The 19,702-nt window shown below is 35.5% G+C and overlaps 2 protein-coding genes, 3 long non-coding RNA genes and 2 pseudogenes across 5 annotated transcripts in view; 5 read left to right on the forward strand and 2 right to left on the reverse strand.

The window, feature by feature from the left end:
* The first annotated feature begins 1,972 nt into the window (after positions 1-1,972).
* LOC109158809 (3-oxoacyl-[acyl-carrier-protein] reductase FabG-like) lies at positions 1,973-4,285 on the forward strand. Its single transcript, XM_019306707.1, has 3 exons — positions 1,973-2,468; positions 2,759-2,988; positions 3,806-4,285. The coding sequence occupies exons 1-3, from the start codon at positions 2,117-2,119 to the stop codon at positions 4,082-4,084; spliced, it is 861 nt and encodes a 286-aa protein (XP_019162252.1). The 5' UTR covers positions 1,973-2,116; the 3' UTR covers positions 4,085-4,285.
* A 4,302-nt stretch (positions 4,286-8,587) lies between these two features.
* Positions 8,588-9,751, forward strand: LOC109158815. Its single transcript, XR_002050442.1, has 2 exons — positions 8,588-8,958; positions 9,393-9,751. It is a non-coding gene; the product is annotated as an uncharacterized LOC109158815 (long non-coding RNA).
* Positions 9,752-9,968: 217 nt separating this feature from the next.
* LOC109158783 lies at positions 9,969-11,310 on the reverse strand (annotated as a pseudogene).
* Positions 11,311-11,477: 167 nt separating this feature from the next.
* LOC109158802 (pentatricopeptide repeat-containing protein At2g35030, mitochondrial-like) lies at positions 11,478-13,551 on the reverse strand. Its single transcript, XM_019306698.1, has one exon. It carries the CDS (start codon positions 13,505-13,507, stop codon positions 11,546-11,548), a length of 1,962 nt encoding a protein of 653 aa, XP_019162243.1. The 5' UTR covers positions 13,508-13,551; the 3' UTR covers positions 11,478-11,545.
* A 185-nt stretch (positions 13,552-13,736) lies between these two features.
* Positions 13,737-16,189, forward strand: LOC109158816. The gene is made up of 2 exons (XR_002050443.1): positions 13,737-14,106; positions 15,875-16,189. It is a non-coding gene; the product is annotated as an uncharacterized LOC109158816 (long non-coding RNA).
* A 1,042-nt stretch (positions 16,190-17,231) lies between these two features.
* Positions 17,232-19,702, forward strand: part of LOC109158810 — an 11,914-nt pseudogene continuing 9,443 nt past the window's right edge.
* The window catches only part of LOC109158814, a 1,206-nt gene continuing 662 nt past the window's right edge, over positions 19,159-19,702 (forward strand). Inside the window, exon 1 of the long non-coding RNA XR_002050441.1 lies at positions 19,159-19,702. This exon is cut by the window's right edge and continues 86 nt beyond it. This is a non-coding gene — a long non-coding RNA (uncharacterized LOC109158814).

Genomic DNA, 19,702 nt, shown 5'->3' on the forward strand with positions numbered 1-19,702 from the left:
ATTGTTTGCTTCGTCCAATGAACAAAATTCATGTCTCAACTTAACTAAAACCTTCAAAGTCAACGTGTTTGTCTATTTTCTAAAGGAATTCATTGTCAAAGTTCCATTGAGATACATCACCTTGTTTCATGAATTAAATAGCACGATTAATTTGAATTTAGAACTAAACAAATAAATAAAAAAAATAACTCAAATCAGTCTAAACAATTTGAAAGTAAAATACCATGTTGTTTTCTTCGAAATCAACCAATTAGAATTAATAGAGTATTCCATCCGTGTATGTAAAGCCAGATGTGCTGCTAGTCATTACAGGATTATACATCTTCACTTGTATCTCTTATTTTGATCTTAATTATTATTGAGGACATTAGAATGTTAGCTAGTGATTTCTGTAACATTAGTTTTATGTTTGTTAAACAATCCGTGAATATGGTTGTTCATGTGTTAGCTAGGGAAATCGTATCGAGTGATCGTAAGGAGTTGAGGATCGATTCTCCCCCTTTCTTCTTTATGTTCTTCCTGCTAATATTTAGTAATGAACTTGTTTGTTTTCAAAAAAAAAAAAAAAAACTAATATAATAGTTTGAATAAACCAGAGAACATGGTTGTAATCCTTGGTCAAATGTGTGTAACTAGAAACCTTACTAGTTACTATAGAGAAAAACTAATGTTGTGAAGAGATTGAGACAAAAAATTATTATTGAAAAAATAGCATAAAATGACATTTTAAGTGTATTTTATGATACAAATATTAGTAGGGTCTACTTCTGATTAAGTCGAGTTAAAGTGGATTCGAAATTTTCAAAGTGAGATAAATAAATCAATATATTGTACGTTTAAAACGGATAACGTATGAATGATAAATTGATTATCTGAGTAGATTTATTTGACTATTCAAATGAAGGTGGTAATAACATAGAAGAAACTTTTGTCCCACGTTGAAAAATAAAGTGGATATGTACTCATATATACACAATACCTTTTTTAGAATTATTTTTTAATTATATAGCTTCGAAACTCTTTGTGAGTATTACACAACTTAAACTTACATAATTATTTATATATGGACCTCTTTTAGTGCTAATTTTCCTTTTTAGTGCTAATTTTCCCATGGCGAAGATCACTATTTATACACTATGGCCCTTACAAGTAGTTTATATGGAGACTTTCTAAATGCAAGTGAGATTCCTAAAACAAGAATAGATAAGTATCAAAAAAAAAAAAAAAAAAAAAAACAAAACAAAACAAAAGCATGATATAGAAAATACTTTCCTTTCATGGTTAAATATTTTGACAATAATTATAACCGATCAAAATTAATACTAAAACAAGTAGTAAGTAAATTGATACAATTTGTTAATGATGAGTCTTACCTAAAAGGTTTTTAATATAAAATGTTATTGCTTTTTTGTATAGGGTATTTATATATTGCTTACTAATAAGAGATTTTTTTTTTTAAAGACTAATAAGAGATTTCTTTTTACTACTTTTAAATTTGCATTTTTCATTGAAAATTTAATAAAACACATTCATATTCAACTCCTTTATAATTTATCATATATAAAATTATTTAAAATTTGCTCAACTTTGTCATAAGATTAGATATAAACTATGCTAAAAGTAATGATTTAAGTATAAATAAATTATAGTATATTATATTTATACTGAGTTACTCAATGATATAAGTAGGTAAATAAATAATAATGAAAGATGATAATAAACGTGTTTATAGGTATGATAATGTAGATTAGTAGGCGGGTGATAATGTTATTCACATTCTTATAATATTTTCGGCGAGTGATAATATTATTCACATTCTTATAATATTTTCTCATTTTTTTAAAGTGAACCATATTATCATATCAATAAACGTGATTTTTTGTTAATACTTTTTTAATTTTCTTAATATTTTATGTTGATTTTGGTCTTGACTATTCAAACCAACATTCTCCACAAATGACACACCTATATATGTATATATTGCCTTCTTCATAGCAGCCTAACCATTTCATACGCAACAACTGCAAACCCCACTACCCAGCAAAGGTCTTTACTCTTCACTTCTCCATATATTTGCTCCTACATTACCTGGTGATCTTTGAGCTCACGGCGAGTAATGGAGAGCCGTAGCAAAGTGGCAACCCACCTGGAGCCGTGGCGGAGCCTTAGGGACAAGGTGGTGATGGTCACCGGAGCGTCGTCGGGGCTGGGCCGAGAGTTCTGCCTCGACTTGGCCAAAGCCGGTTGCAGAATCATCGCCGCGGCTCGCCGAATCGACCGCCTTCAATCTCTCTGCGATGAAATCAACGGGGCTGGTTCCGGTGAGCCGAACTCCAGCCGGCAGCTCACCGCGGTGGCCGTCGAGCTCGATGTGAGTGCGAATGGGCCCGCAATCGAGGCCGCCGTGCAGAGGGCTTGGGATGCGTTTGGCCGTATCGATGCCTTGATTAACAACGCCGGCGTCAGAGGTAATTTCCCGGATCGCCATTCCCTGTGGTTAAATGATTAATATCCGCTTAAATATTCACCTACTTATCTTAAATAGGATATAACAACCAGATACTCAAAAAATTCCATCCACCAATTATAATATTTTTTCAATGAATTAAAAATGATGATAGTTCTCCAGCATTTCTCTTGAAATTTGTGAAATAATTGTTGTTTGGTTTTGCTTATGGTTGTTAAGGATTATAAAATAATGCTAAAATTAGTACTCTCCTTAAGTCAATATTTTTGACTCCTTCATCTGCAATCACAGGAAGGGTACACACTCCACTGGATTTGTCTGAAGAAGAATGGAATAACATCATTAAAACAAACTTAACTGGCACATGGTTGGTCTCAAAATATGTTTGTTTGCACATGTGCAATGCAAAACAAGGAGGTTCTGTCATTAATATCTCTTCAATTGCTGGTCTTAATCGTGGGCAATTGCCAGGGAGCCTTGCCTATGCTTGTTCAAAGGTTGCTGTCAACACAATGACAAAGGTAGCATTCTTTCCATCTTTTGGAGTTTTGGTCAGGATCCAAAGGTTGCATTCATTTGCATGTTCTGTTAATTCTTTAATAGCTGTGATATTAGGTCTGTACTATACTTGATTAATTGGTTGTGTGGTGGACCTTTCATTGGATCACCACTTTAAATAGCAGGAAGGTTTTTCTGTTTTCGTTGCCCCACGGGCCAGTTGGTTCGACCTATCACTTTAAAGTCGCTCCAGGGACAGTGTGGGGGTTCGAATCAACCTGGGGGTGGAAACCTGGGAACTGTCGCGATTTAGCTCTTCTAGAGGCTCTTAGGCAGAGGCTCTAGGGGTTTAAGATTAGTCTAACGTAAGTAGGATATCTAATGTATCAAAAAGAAGGAAGGTTTTTTGTTTTACAGAATGTTAGTGAAGCAGTTTTGCATTAGAAATCATGATTTTGAGCAGACAGTCCTCTGCAGATCCTGTTTGTTGGTATTATATATTTATATGAGAAAGTCAAATGGACATCTCAACACAAATTCATTAAGGAAAATTGAATTATAAGTTTCTTGACATCCAAAAACTTCAATGTATGTGTACTTATGCCTGCTGCAGGGAGCAATTTTTGGTTTTTTTGCATTGCAATTCTCTGTTTTTCTCGGTTTGCTCTCACATAGATACCTATTGTATGCAAATATATAGCAGGCGTAAACAAAATTACCACCATATTTCCTTCTCCATTATCTTGGTTGTCTTCCATTTACAATCCCGGTAATGTTTCACTCTTTACTTCTGCTGATAATTACTCTTATTATTTTCGGTTTCCCCTGAAATTATGACAGATGATGGCCATGGAAATGGGAAAGCATGGAATAAGAATCAACTCAATATCTCCCGGACTCTTCAAATCTGAGATAACGGAGAGCCTCATGCAAAGAGATTGGCTTAAGAACGTTGCTTTGAAGACTGTACCTTTGAGAACATACGGCACATCAGACCCAGCGCTAACATCACTGGTACGATACCTAATCCACGACTCATCTGAGTATGTCTCGGGGAACTGTTACATCATTGAAGCTGGAGCTACCTTGCCCGGTGTCCCAATTTTCTCTTCCCTTTGAAGCAAATGAGAATTAGCTGAAAATAGATAGTCTTAGACAAGGCTGAAATGGTCACACTCCCTATTTTTTGGTTATCATTGAATCATGAACTGTAATTGGTCACAGGAATTCTTGAATAAGATTTTTCCGTTGTGTATGGGTATTAAAAGGAATTTGTTGATGTAATGCTTTCTGCTTTCTTCAAGTGTTTGTTTGGTTCTCTAAGTCTTGTCTTCAACAGTCTGGGCTATGAATTTTGTTGCATTCTACAAAAGAACAAAACTTTCCATGCCAAATCGATAGTTCATTCTCATAATATCTTTTCTATTGCAAAATAATCGATGATAGATCCCTGTTTGTTTGCATAGCTTTGTGATAATCGGATTTGACCTTGCTACTTCTGGATTCAATGTGTAATCTATTTTGGGTAGTAGAGATGGCAACGGGGCGGGAAATGAGGTCCCCGACTCCCCGTCCTCGAATTCTAGAGCCGTAAAAAATGGGTTTTACCCGTCGGGTCGATCCGTCTCATACTGCCGTAGGTAGGGGACGGGTTCTTAAAATTTTGATCCGCCAGGAGGCGGGCTTTTTAGCCCGTCTCGCCTGGGTCACGGGTCCAAGCGGGACGAGTCACGGGTTTAGCCCGCGACCTGCTAATACATATATATTTTGTATATATATTTAGTATTTAATACATATTATTTTTTGTGTTATTTTAGTTTGTGTAATTGTGTTAGTGTGTTATAACTTATAGGATTATAGATTTATAGGAATACAATACTAGGTAGTGTTATTGTGTTAGTGTACTGTACGTCTGTACAATGATTTTTTTTTTTTGAAGGATATTGTACAGTGATTTAAAAAAAAAAAAAAAAAAACTAACACACTGAAAAAATTGATTGGTGGACTAGCCCGCCCCGCCAGCGGGCTTTGGCATGGCAGAGCGGGCTGACCACATTCCAAGCTCGCTAAGCCCGCTAAGAGGCGGGCTTTTTAGCCCGTCCCGCTATGAGGACGGGCTTTGGTGTGTTTTGGCCCATCCCGCCCCGTGAGACCGTTTTGACAGCTCTATCGAATTCATCCCTGTTTTCCGACCCCGTCCCGTTTCTCAACGTGGACGGGAATTATCCCCATCTTCATTCCCGCGGTGATTTTTCGGGGACGACGATTCCAGCCCCAATTTTTTTAAAATACAATTTTCAATTATTAGTACATTATAAAATAATATTTTATTTAAATTATATAATTAATTTATAAATTTATATATTTAATATCCAATTAGCCTAACCTTCAATCATCTAAAAATACAACCAGTACAAAATACTTAAAATATTAAACAATACTAAATCCCTTAACCAAAATACCAAATATCCTTAACTAAATTCTTTAACAAAAATATCAAATATCTATACATAATAACTTGAAAAAAAAAGGTCAAAAGTCCAAATTAAATATTAGTTTAGATAAATATTAGTATATTGCATATAATTATATAATATAATATAATATATATTTTGGGGTCGGGGTCGGGGCGGGGTGCAATCCTTGTCCACGGTGGGGATGGGAAAACTCTCCCCATTCCCCGGTCGACTCGGTATTAGGGTCGGATTGAATTGACATCCCTACTGGATAGTGTAACATGTCCTTTTGAGTTAAACTGATACTGATAGAGTATCATTTCATTGCTTAAAATGATCATCTCTCGTGTTTTAAATTTTGAAATTTGATGTGTTGTAAGATTTGTTAAGTCTCGAATTTTAAAATTTGAGATTTTCAAGTAATTTAAAATAATTATTTGTTGGGTAAAATTTAACTATTGAAACATGATAATAATGATATAACATATTAACTACAAAAATTATCAATGCATAATAGAATAAAACAAAAAATAAAAAATTAAATTAAATTAAACAATATATAAAGAAGATACAAAGAAAACGAGTGGAATTGGACCGGGTCTCCATGCATTAACGGGCCGCTTTAAGGACATGATGGTTTTTTGCGTTTGTTTGTCTTTACTCTCTCTGGACAAGCTCCCACATCGGCTGATGAAACAACTTGCTCCCAGTATTGATACTCCGCCATGGATGCAATGAGTGTCCCTTCGGGGACATCCGATAAAATTGGAACGATACAGAGAAGATTAGCATGGCCCCTGCGCAAGGATGACACGCACAAATCGAGAAATGGTCCAAATTTTTTCTCTTGGCTTGTTCTTCGGTGAAAATACGGTAAGTATTTGCTAAGCTACTCGGGTTTTCCTTTTCCCTAACCTGCTTGACCGCGTTTGGGATTCAAATACATACGATGCTGTTGAGATTGGAAATCCAAATAACCTCTTGTACCATTCCTGGGTCTTTTCACTCTTACCGTTTGCTTGATAGAATTGAATATGTATATAGGTTCTTCATACCTCTAATTGAAATCCAGAGTGGAAAACTATTATGCTATTTCTTGCTCTACTATTGTGCGTGTTTTGTATACGGTCATTAGATTATTGGTAGTTTTTCAAGTTGCAATTGAATTCATTCTATCTTAATAAACAATGAAATTTCATATGTGTTGCAGTGAATTCCAGGTGATATATCTCTTAAGTTTAGTATGAGGAATGAGTAAAAATACTGTAAAATATTGAACTGGGAGTTCTGATGGTTCACTAACATTCATAATTATGTATCAGATGGCACCTGGTTGTAGTAGATGTGATATGATAAGTAGTTTTCTTCTTCTTTTCATATATAAATGTGAAACACTTAAAAAAATATTATGATGTATGAGTCATGAGTGTTATCATTCTTTTAGCTTTCCTGCTACGGGGATTTCATAGCTGAATTATGGTCGACAATTATCTGTTTAATGTTTCGAAACCTGAATTCCTGAAGTTGATTCCTTTCAGAAAACAGTTATCAATTAGCTTGTGGGGTCTGGGTGCTTTGGTTAGGAAGGCAGAATATCTATTAGTCTTGTTTCTCTTAATACTCTGCGAATTCATTGCTAGCTTGTCCCTTCAACAATAATTTAAAGGTCAATCTTCTCAAACCTCTGTGCTCTGTACAAGTAAAGATGTGATTGACATCTAAATCACCATGTAGTTTCTGTAATTCTTCTCTGTCCAGGAGCTGAATGTCCATGATCTAGTATAGAAAATGGGAAGAATTAAGAATATAAAATAAACTACTCCATAAAGCAAAATCTCTTTTAGATTTGTTGTTCAGAATAAATTATAATTTTGAACTATGAATGCTGATAAATTATACCCATTGCTGTGGAATATGTGACTTGTAATGGCATGCTGTCTATGTTCATCTAACTGCATGGTTCTTAGAGTTGTATGCGATTTCAAGTGCTGAAGACATGATTTACGTATAACAGTCTAATAGATTTAGTGATTTAACACATGTAATTCCACTAAAGGCATTTGTTGTACTTATAAATATATGTGCCCATTATTGTAACATTTGACAAACAATTGTCAAGTCTTACAAACACAAGAAAGCTGGCCTTTTCTTCTCCTCTATTTTTACTCAGCTGTTCTTGCCTGTGGAAGAATCTATAAGGCATGAATGGTTTAGTACTGGTATAAAACTACTTCCTACAACCCACAACTCCATTCTCCATCCTATTGACCACAAATTGAACTTTGTAATTGTTTGAAGTTTGCTGGGAGTAATGGTGGTCATGCTGCCGCTATCATTGTGATCAAGAAGCTGAGTCTAGTGAACGGGACCAGAGAAAAAAGATAAATCAACCCCAGTATTCTTCTCACTTCCCTTCGGCCTTCTCCCTGCTGCCAGTTTAATTGTATTAATTATTTTTTCATGTTCTTGTTCTTTAATGTTGCGGTAATCTTAAGGAAGTCTCATTGGTAAATCAATAGGTTTTTAATATAATAACCCCCAGTAATATGATTTTATGTTAGTTGAAATACAGTGTGACTATATGACCTCTGAAATCATAGTACCAAAAAAGAATATACGCCGCCATGGAAGGACTGAGCATCCCTTTGGGGACGTCCATTAAAATTGGAACAAAACGAAGAAGATTATCATGAACCCTGTGCAAGGATGGCATGCACAAATCGAGAAATGGTCCATTTTTTCCTCCAAAACACCGTAAATTTTATCTTCTATATTATTTGGATTTTTTTTCTCCTAGTTTTCATGAATTTAATCTTCTATGTTTTTGTGGGGTTTTGCCCAAATTTTTGTGAATTTAATCTGCTAATTTTTTGGGAATTTCCCAGTTCTTCTGAACTGCATTAGATGGGATTACTCAATCTGCAAAACTCGGGTTGAAACCATTGTACGAGTGATTTTATTTATTTATTTATTTTTAAATCAAATTTCTAGCTTTCTTTGTCCCTTATTTTTATTTTATGTGAATGGATGAAGTTGTGGATTGTCCGAAACTCAGGGAATTCATCCATATGCACAATTGTGTGAGCCCATGTTTTGTATTCTGTCATTTGATTCTTGATTCTGTAGCGGGTTGCCAGGCACTTTAGGCTATAGTGGTTAAGTTATTGTTTGCATTTTTCATGAAGATTTGAAATGTTTTATTGTGATGTTTATGCTCGAATCACTGTTGCATTGAATCTTACTTGTAGTTGAATGCTGGAGAGTTTGAGCGTTTCAAATACTGAAATTTGACATTTGCTCTGCAGTTCGTATAGTCCAGTACTCCAGTCTTCCCACCACTCCCTTTCTTAATTTCATACCTGAATCCAATCATGATTGACAAGAAGTCATAAAGGTTCCCACGCTTTTGCCAAGTTGGAAACCGGAGATATGTGTTTGCACCTGAAGTTGTTTCCTTTTCAGAAAGAAAAGCTGGTGAGGGTGTCTTCTTATGGTTCCAGTCAGTCTCACAGGTTTCACATTTATGGAACTCTCCCAGTATAAGAATAGGGTGCTAGTCTGATACTGGTGCTGTGGTCCAGAAGATGGAATGTCCATAGTACGTCTTATTGCTCCATGCACTACACAGATAAAACTAATTTTAGAGGTAAATCTGCAACCTCATTGCTTGTCAACTTTGGCAATAGTAATTCTGCAAACATTCATATTGTTATGGGTTACCCGGCACCTGGCTGTAGTGGGTTGATTATTATTATTATGTGTTCTTTTTATTGTAGATGTGAGGTACAGTATGTACATATATTGCTATTATATTTGAATGCATAAGACATGTTGGATTTGAGATACTTGTAATACATTTTGGATTTTCATTTGCTCTAGTATCTCTCAAATTGGGTTATCTATTTCCTTTTCATAAAAGGCTTTAATTTAACTTTGAAAACACCTGATAAATTGTTGCATTTGTTGATCAGATTGTCAGTCATGATCATCAATAGAAATACCACCATCTATCATATCCTCCTTGTACAATATTTTGGCTGTCTTGTATTTTTTTTTTTATTTTTTTTTTTTGATAATTAATCAGCTGGGTGATGTTTCACCCTCTTCTTCAGTTGATAATCATTTGTTTCTTTGCTGGTTTCCCCTGAAATGATGACAGATGATGATGATGGCCATTGAACTGGGAATTCTGAATTCATTCATGGCAAATATGAGAGATGATGGAGAACCAACCTCATACAAAAGAGATTGGTTTAAGAATATTGCTTTGCTTTGGAGATTGGTGTCTCAATTTTGTCTTCCCTTTTGAAGCAAATGTTAATTAGTTGAACTATTATTTATTGAAAAAAATAGCTCTTAGAAAATAATGCTGAAATGTTGACAATCCCCTTTTATTTATTTATTATTGTACCCAAACTGTAACTTGGGAGAGATGGATCAGATATTCTTAATGTAGTATTCTTGTCCAGTCTTTCAACTTTGTACCAATTGAAATCTTGTTCAGTCTTTCTTGATGTAGTTATGCACATAAAATTTTACAGTGTTGATCATTGCTGGTACCAATTGTATTCGTATTGGGTACAAAAATGGTAGTATTGGCTGTGGAGGGCACTGCCTTTGATATTACTCAATTTGGGGTCACTAGAAAAGGTCACACTTCCACCTTCACAGAAGAAAACATCAAGAGCTCTTGCAAGTAACCACACTGAGTCATAAGCATAGAGAGCAAACGAATTAAACCCCGAGGCTTCTTTCTCACTGAAACTTCTCCAACGCGATGCAAACCTTTTCTTCTGATCAGAATCAGGCGTGTGATGGCGAAGAGCAACTACCCCACGCAGGAGATCCATTGTCTCGAAATTGACTGTTTGTGAAGAGTCTAAAACAGAAGGAATCCAATCTGTAGCAATCCAGACATAGCCACTTCATATCATATTCAGGCTCTTTGCTTCTGAGAAAATATTTAGCCCAGAATCAGGATTTACATGCACCACATAAACTCGCGATTCCATCAGGTTCACATTGAACAACAAGGTATTGATCTCTTCTCTGGTGGCTCCGGGGGGTAAGGCTGCCTTGTAAGAAATCTTGGCACGTTTCGCAGCAAGAGCATCACCCAGAACAGATATCCCATTTCTGCCATTATCATCATCAACAAATATGGCAATCACCTCCTTCCGTCCAAAGTACCCTATGAGATCAGCCACAGCCAGCATTTGGAAGCGATCATTTGTGACAGTGCGCAGAAAGAAAGGGTTCTGCAGAGAATTGAGGGTCGGGTCTGTTGCCCCAAATGATAAAAGCGGGACTCGAAGCTCATTCACTATATGCGATATTACATGCGCTATTCCTGAGGATTACGGCCCAATTGCAGCAACTATGTTGCTTTCCATCACCTGCAGAGCTACAAAAACACAGCATGATGAGAATCAAATCTGTTGCAGATAGAATAAGAGCTTAACAAGTGCAGATAGAATAAGAGGGGACCAAAACTGGACAAGAAGATGGACATCATAGCAGAGCAGGTAAAGAAATACCATCAATCATTCCAATGAATCCACTGCTTATCCTGCATTATGAAGTTCAGCTTAGTGCCATTGAGAATGGTCGAATCAGAATTGACATCATTTGCTGCAGCTTCCAGGGCAGGCTTCACAGACTCGCCAATAACCGAATGGACTGTGAACATAACCCCAACATTCACCTCCTTTGGCCTAGAAGACGAAGGAGCGGTGTCGGTTTCATTCCCTCCAAGGACTCATTAAAAAGCTCTGGAGTAAACATTTCTCATATGTAAACTTCTTAGTTTGAATAAATCAAATGAAACATGGATAGAAGAGGATTGGCACATGTGATCACTCCTTTCTCAATTCCTTCTCCTCTAAGCATATACCCTTCTACATGGATATACAACCCAACAAAATCATACTATATTGGTAATGGATCTACCCAATACTCTATTTACTTTGCCAAGTACCTTCTAGTCTAATAGTATAAGCCTCCCGAGATCAACCTTTATTTCCCTTGAATTATATCCGACTATCGTATCTTATGTCTCTATTAACAATATTGCATTGAACTGTTTGGTTGATTCATATTTCAACCATTAATGAAAGGCCAAAGGTCAAATGAATGCAAAATCATCTTCCAATATGAAATTGTGTGTAGTAAAGAAAACAGCCCTTTTCATTTTCATATGAAGACTACCTAGCAAAGAATAAAGAAGCTCAGTTTCATCATGAGATCTATCACCAGCCACAAAAACATGAACCCTATTTGCTACTTCAATCCAACTACAACCTGGCTGCTTTCTCAATCCTCTATCCTTCATTTTCCCCTGCAGTTTTGCAGCTTCTTTCCAGTTCCCACTTGAAGCATATATGTTCGATAGCAGCATATAAGTACTAGAACTTTCTGCAGCCACCTGGTCTACCTCTAGGAGTTTTTCTCCTGCCAGTTTCCCGGTTTCTTGGTCCCCATGAACATTACATCCTGAAAGAAGAGCTACCCAAATCTTTGCAGGTAGCTTTGCTTGGAGTTGTTCCATGAACCGATAAGCCTCTTTGAGGTTTCCTGCTCGACTGCAGAGATCAACGAGGCATGAGTAGTGATGGTCACCAACCTCTATGGACTCATCTCTCATAAGCTGAATAAAGTAATTTAACCCTTCCTCAACTAATCCCGAATGGCTGCAGGCAGCAAGCAACCCCACATAAGTTACATCATTTGGTCTGAACCCCATCTTTTGCATATCTTTGAACAAATTGATTGCTTCCCTACCACATCCATGGTGAGCATATGCTGCAATCATTCCATTCCAAGAGACCAGATCCATCTGGCCTCTTAATCCATCATCAAATATTTTCCTGGCAGTTGACAGCTCTCCACATTTTGAATACATGTCAATAAGTCCAGAAATGACCAATTGGTTATCTTGATAAACTGTCTTGCTAATTACTTGGTGAATTTGCATCCCTTCACCCAGACCAGCTAAGTTACTACAAGCACTCAAAACACAAACGAAGGTCCCTTCATTTGGTTTTACCCGGGTATCCCACTGCATATCACTAAAAGTTTCTATGGCTTTTTCACTTTGGCCATTCTGCACAGAGCCATTAATCATCAATGTCCAAGAAACTACATCTTTTCTCGGCATTTCATTGAACAACATTCTTGCACTATTCATGTCCTTGTTTTCTATAAAACCAGAGATCATTGTATTCCATGAGAGAACACTCTTTTCAGGCATCCTCTCAAATAGTTCAAATGCTTCATCAAACCTCAAATTCTTTATGTACCCAGTAATCATTGCATTCCAGGAAACCACATTCCGCTCTGGCATCCCCTCAAAAAACATTCTTGCCTCATCTACTCTCCCATTGCTTGACAACCCAGAAATCATGGTAGTCCAAGAGACCACGTTCCTTTCTGACATTTGATCAAAAATCCTCCATGCCTCATCAACCCTTCCACATTGAGTTAGTCCTCCAATTATCATATTCCAAGAAACTACATTCCTCTCTTCCATATTCTCAAAAAATGCCAAAGCCTCATCAATTCTACCAGCTTTCACATACCCATTAATCATACTATTCCAAGATACCACATTCTTTTCCGGCATCTCCTTGAAAAGCCTCTGAGCATCTAAAATTTGATTCCCCCTCATATACCCAGCAACCATAGCTGTCCAAGTTACAACATTTCTCTTAGCATCACCTCTATCAAACAACTCCCGAGCTTCATTAATCATGCCACAACTTATGTACCCCGAAATCATAGCTGTCCAGGAAATCACATCTGGATCAGGCATTTCATCAAACACTCCTCGTGCTTCAATGACACGACCATCTTTGCATAGCCTTGTGATCATCGAATTTGACCTTGCTACTTCTGGATCCAGGGTATAATCTATTCTGGGTAACGTAAAGCACTCCCTTTTGGGTTGAGAGACGTAGTAGCATTGCTTAAAATGATCATCATGCCGAAGTTCAAGATTTGACAGAGAGTTAATGAGAGCTCGCAAAGGGGTGAAAATGGCCAATCTTTTAGTAGAGCTCAAAAATGATGATCGAAAAGGCGTAAGCATATCAGCTCTACATTTAATTATAGAGCGCCACTAAAATGAAAGCATGAAATCCATGAATTATTGATTTATTACATTAAAAAAAAAACCGTAAAAATAAAAGTTACGGAGTAATAAATAAACAAAATTTAAAGAATTTTTTAAAATTTTAAAAATAAAAACCACGAAATTTGGGCCGGGCCTCCATGCCTTTATGGGCCGCTACAGAACGCTAACATGTATTCGGTTTACGCTGTAGTCGCTTAACTCGTCTGCTCCCACATCGGCACATGAAGCAGCTTGTTTCCAGTACATATACTCCACCATGGAAGCACATACCGTCCCTTCGGAGACATCCGATAAAATTGGAACGATACAGAGAAGATTAGCATGGCCCCTGCGCAAGGATGACACGCACAAATCGAGAAATGGTCCAAATTTTTTTCCAAACCAAAAATCCAAGAACTACAACTGCTAATTTGTCCCCAGATTTCGTGAATATAATCTGGGGATTTTCCACTTTTACTGAAATGCGGGCACTGGATGCGTTTTCAATCTGTTAAACTGGGTTTGCAATCCTCGTAATAGTGATGTTTTCGATGTACCTTCCATACGATTCTCCGGTCAGTCTTTCTTAATTTCCGTTTGTTTTATGAAATTGATTATGTTAGGTGTTAGGTTCTTCGTACTTGTGATTGAAAACCAGAGCGGATGCTTTTATTTTTATTTTTTATTTTTCCCAAATTACACAGGCTATAGTGGATTGGTTTTTTTTTTTTTTTTTTTCTTCATGGAATATGTGAAATGTTATGTTGTGTTGTTTGTGCTCCTATACTGTTGCTTTAATTTGCACCATACATGGAGTTGAACATATGCCAGAGAGCTTGAGAGTTTGAATAACTGTTCGAAAATTTGGCATTTGTTGATCTGCAGTTTCTGTAGTAGTTTTCACACCACTCCCTTTCTTGATTTCATAGCTAATTTAAGCTAAATCATGGCTGAAAATGAGGTCATAAAGATTCCCACACGTATGCCGCCATGTTGGACACCAGAGATATGTATTTCACAACTGAAGTTGTTTCCTTTTCAGAAGAAAAAAGTCTGGGCTTTATAGTTTAGATGAGTCAAAATTGTCTTAATGTTTAAATTACTAGTTTCTATACTTCTTTTATACGTGGTGGTTTACATGGTCTGAAGATCAATGATCGAAAGTTGGCTGAAAATAAACTGTAGGCATGATGACTATAGATCGATATGTGATTGATAAGAATGCTGGTGATTGAGGTTTTCAAATACTGAATATATGACTTGAACATGATAGCCATCTTCTTGTAGTTGAATCTTTTCTTAGAAGATATCAATTTCTCCTTGATTCCGCAAATTCATCACATGCAAGTTTAGAGACAGTAATTTAGAGCTCAATCTATTCTATACTCTCTTCTTATGCAAGCCAAGATTTCTGGCCTTCATATCAAATTTACTATTAATTATTTATAACTCTCTACATGATTCATTCTACTGGTTAAGTGACATATTTCTTGGGAAAATGAAGTTGATTTGGTTATATTATGGTGCAAATTAAAGCCTCAGCTTTTCATTCTGTTATACTTTTCAGTTGCTCAACACTCTCTGGTTAAACTCTGATTATCAAAACCTGCTGGAATCATTGCTTCTAGAAATTGTAATCAGCTTATATGCATTGTATGGAGGAGTAGGCACAAACTGCATAGTAGAGATTATCTATGAACCCAAAAAAAAAATAGTAGAGATTGTCTAGAAATAAAATTCTCTCTGATATTTCTTCTCTAAAATAACTGTGTTCTGAGGGTAAAATGGTAGATCACAGCCTTTTCTGCATCCGTTACTGGGCGGGGTTGAGGTTTACAGGAACCCTAAACCATAAACTAGTAATTCAAATTTGTTAATAATAGTTTCAATTCTTTTGTTGGTCTATTTTGATTCTCTATAAGTGTTTCAATTATATAAATCATCTTTTGGAATTCTTTATTGGTACTAGTTGATTATTTTAGCAACCCTTTAGTTATGAATTTCTATCAGTATTTCTTAACTAAACTACGGAGTATTTCCAAAGGAATCTTCTTACAGTGTTGTACACATTGAACAAATTATGGCTGCAAATGTGGGTACTCTAATCCCATTTTATTGCATATGGTTTTTGTCCTTAGCTTATTTCTTGCTCCACTTGTCATGGTTATTCCTAGAATACATTTACTCTTGTGCATGTATGTAAGAACCATTTGTTGTTGGACCCTTAAACCATAAACTAGTAATTCTAGGACTGGATTTGAAATCTACTCTGTATGTTATTCTTAAAGTCTTGTAGTTTAGTCATTCACAAATTGTATCTTTCTTGATCTGAAACAATGACAGATGATTGCCCCTGAACTGGAATAAGTGTATGGAATACAAGTGAAGTTAATATCATTTGGGATGCTGAGAAATTGGCTTACTGATATCGCTTTGAACTATGAAGGATGATAACATATGCCACATCAGACCCGGCACTCACATCATACGATATCTTATCCACAGCTCACCCCCCAGTATGTTGAGGAGTTCTTATGTTATTGAAGCTGGAGCAACCTTTCCTTAGTTAGAACTCCAATTTTCCAGTGTCTTTAATAACATAGTCATTGGTAATAAAGAGGTATTGAGAAAGAATGAAATGTTACAAGTTCTTCAGTCCAACTGTGTTTGGAATTTGGAAACTTTAGCAGTCCTAAATTTCCTGAAATATTTTGCATTAAGATTGTTGTGAAGTTTACTTTGTTACTTTGTTAGTTTCCTCCACCTCATTTTTCTTTTGTCAATTAGATAATTACAATTCAATTTTTTATAATATTTAGTATTGGTATATATATAAAGTTTTTATCTTTAGAAACTAAATAAAGAGTATCATTAAATATCAAAAAAATTAAACTTAAAAATTTTAAAAATACTAAAGAGAATAAGTAAAGAAGAAAAAGTTAGTTTAGCCTAAATAAGACAAGTAAAATGAGACGGAAATACATAGTATAAGTATTATGCTGTTAATACATGATCGTACCAAATATGATTGGTATCGATTTTGACAAGCATTTTAGATTTTTTTTTTTAAATTTATTACATATAATAACATGAGAATTTTATTTTTACAAAAAAAGTGAGTATACACTAGGTAAATATTTTTAATATAATTAATGAACATGTTAAGTGCAATTAACAAGAACTAAATATAAACGCCAATAGTACTTCAAAAAAAAAACTCCAAAAAAATGAAATAAATTTTATTAGAAGGATAATATTGAAAACTGGTTTAAATTAGAGAGTTAAATGAAGAAGGATATATGTAGACAAAATAATTCCACAAGAAAAGAAAACTACATAAATAAATATAAACAGAGAAAATATTACGTTTGCTAAAAGTTAAACCCAGGTCAATTACTTGAAAGGCAATTATCCTAACCATTGGACTACAAACACTTCTTGTTCATTGTACACAGACTAGTGCTTCAATTCATCACAAAATATGTAGACAAAATAATTCCACAAGAAAAGAAAACTACATAAATAAATATAAACTGAGAAAATATTACGTTTGCTGAAAGTTGAACCCATGTCAATTACTTGAAAGACAATTATCCTAACCGTTGGACTACAAACGCTTCTTGTTCATTGTACACAGACTAGTGCTTCAATTCATCACAGCAGAGGTCCCCAAAACGTAGAACTTTCATAGGGTTCAACTGATCTACAACTCCATTTTAGGAAAAACCCACCAGTCGAAAATGGAAAAACGAAAAAAAAAGATGGGAAGCATGTCAGATAGCCAAGAGGCCATCCCAGCCGCGGCTAGACGGCTAGGAACAATCCTCGACGGCTCCGCCCGGTGAAGGTACGGTGCTGTTACTCACGCTCTAGCCTCTTGGCCATGATTCATCCACCAAGCTTAGTTTCTTGTCTCCTTAGAACTCAAGGATACAGAGGTACGAGCCTATAGAACAGATCCTGTTCAAGTAAGGTCGTGGCTAACTCTCGCAAATGGAAACTTATATTTTGGTTTCAAGTTTGATAGCTGCCCGATGTGGGACATTTTAATTTCTCAGTTTTGGTTGTTGAACTGAGACTATCTACTAGACTAGCGCAAATGGAAGCACTAAGGGTTTAATGGAATTCCGAAGCTGATGGTTTGATAAACAGTTATTATTCATCATCGAGGTCAGTTGGCAATTTCTTCAATTCCCCAGTTCATACGTTTTTGCATTTTTGTTCTGTTTCGAAGAAGATTAGCATCTCAATCGCTTCATAGTTGTGTAATATTCCGTTAGGGATTGGAACGATACAGAGAAGGTTAGCATGAATGATAGGCACAAATCGAGAAATGGTCCAAATTTTTTTTCCCTAAAAACCCTGCCATGGATCCCTTGTTCCCCTGTGAAAATTCGGTAAGTATTCCCTAAGCTGCACTTCAGCTTTGGATTTCCTTAAATTTTTTCATCAGATAAAATCTTGCAAACTCATTGCTTGTCAAGTTTTTTGGGGCAATAGTTTAAAAGTCATTGCTGCCAGTGAAATGGTATTAATTATTTTTTTCATGTTCTTGTTCTTTTAATGTTGCAGCAATCTTAATGAAGTCTGATCAATAAGTTTTTAATATAATAACTCCCAGTAATATGATTTTATGTTATGGGAATCCTGAATTCATGGCTAATATGAGATGATGATGGAGAAAGGTGATGCAAAGAGATTGATGGCTCCATACTTTTCTCTTCCCTTTGAAGCAAATGTTAATTAGTTGAACTATATTTATTGAAAATAAATAATGGTCCTAGAAAATAATACTAAAATGTTTATAATTCCCATTTTTTATTTATTATTGTACCCAAATTGTAATTTGGTAGAGCTTTTTATTAGATATTCGTGATGTATCCATGTCCTATTTAAGGATTTCAACGCATTTTCACTTGAACATATACATATAATTTTAGTAAGCAATTTTCTTTTTTTTTTTTTCTATTGCAAAATTCATAGATTAAATTATTTAATTATCTATAATGTATAGCCATTTGGAAATGGGTTTAAGGAAAATAAATTTTATTACTTGGATGATATTGAAAAAATATATATTATATTATGAATAAATGTTTACTTTTAATATATTGAAGGTACATTATTTGAATATTTGATAATATATCAAATAATGAACCTTCAATACTTACCTAATGTACCTTTAAAAGGTGAATTTTTAGTATATTAAAAATATATAAGATAGATCATGGTACCTGGTATAATGATTGTATTGAAATGGTTTAAATATATGTGGACAAACATAAATAAATATAATATTTTTTAAGAAATGGAGAAAATATTTATTGTATACACATTACAAATTTTGGACTGGGCTTATATGCTTTGATGGGCCGCTATGGTCGGTCTTCACTCTTCAGTTCTTCACTAGTATATCTTTTCTCTGTGCAGCTCGCCAGCTCCCACATCGGGCGATGAACCAGCTATCTTCCAGTACATATAGTTCGCCATTGAAGAACAAGAACGTCCCTTCGGGGACATCCGATAAAATTGGAACGATACAGAGAAGATTAGCATGGCCCCTGCGCAAGGATGACACGCACAAATCGAGAAATGGTCCAAATTTTTTTTGAACCCAAAATCTGGGAATTTAATCTGCTTTTCTGCTAATTTTTTGGTGATCCCCCCTTCTTCTGAATTGAATTTGGCATGCTGTTTCCTCTATCCGATCTCCTGATGAGGGACTTATTCAAGATGCCATCATTAACAGGCTGTGCAAAATCCAATTTTGTTAATCGTATAAAGCTAATGATTGAATGAATTTGTGGATTATAATTTTGATAAACTTCTAGCTGATTATGCTACAAATTGGATTGAATATTCCAGTTATTTTCCCCCAATATTTCAACGAAATTGTCTGCTACTTTGTTGTGATTTTCCACTTATTCTTAGATTCCTTTGGTGTTTTCAAGGAGTTCCTCAATAGACTAAAACTGGGTTTTGTATCATTTTGTTTTGTTTATTTGTTGTGGCAAGTATACAATGCAATCACAACTCAGACTGCCTTTTATGGCAGCTCTCTCTTTTTGTTCTGCTTCCTTTTTGCTTTTTTGTGCTATCACTATATATATAGGGTTGAAAAATTCTCAAATTAGAGAAGAAAGCCAAATCAGACCATCTACCCCTGCATTT

The sequence above is a fragment of the Ipomoea nil genome, unplaced genomic scaffold (assembly GCF_001879475.1).
Source record: "Ipomoea nil cultivar Tokyo-kokei standard unplaced genomic scaffold, Asagao_1.1 scaffold2826, whole genome shotgun sequence".
Classification (NCBI taxonomy): Eukaryota; Viridiplantae; Streptophyta; class Magnoliopsida; order Solanales; family Convolvulaceae; genus Ipomoea; species Ipomoea nil.

Coding starts and splice junctions, on each gene's coding strand:
- LOC109158809 (XM_019306707.1), top strand. CDS start 2,117: ATGGAGAGCCGTAGCAAAGTGGCAACCCACCTGGAGCCGTGGCGGAGC. Junction 2,469..2,758: donor TAACAACGCCGGCGTCAGAG/GTAATTTCCCGG, acceptor CTGCAATCACAG/GAAGGGTACACACTCCACTG. Junction 2,989..3,805: donor CTGTCAACACAATGACAAAG/GTAGCATTCTTT, acceptor AAATTATGACAG/ATGATGGCCATGGAAATGGG.
- LOC109158802 (XM_019306698.1), bottom strand. CDS start 13,507: ATGCTTACGCCTTTTCGATCATCATTTTTGAGCTCTACTAAAAGATTG.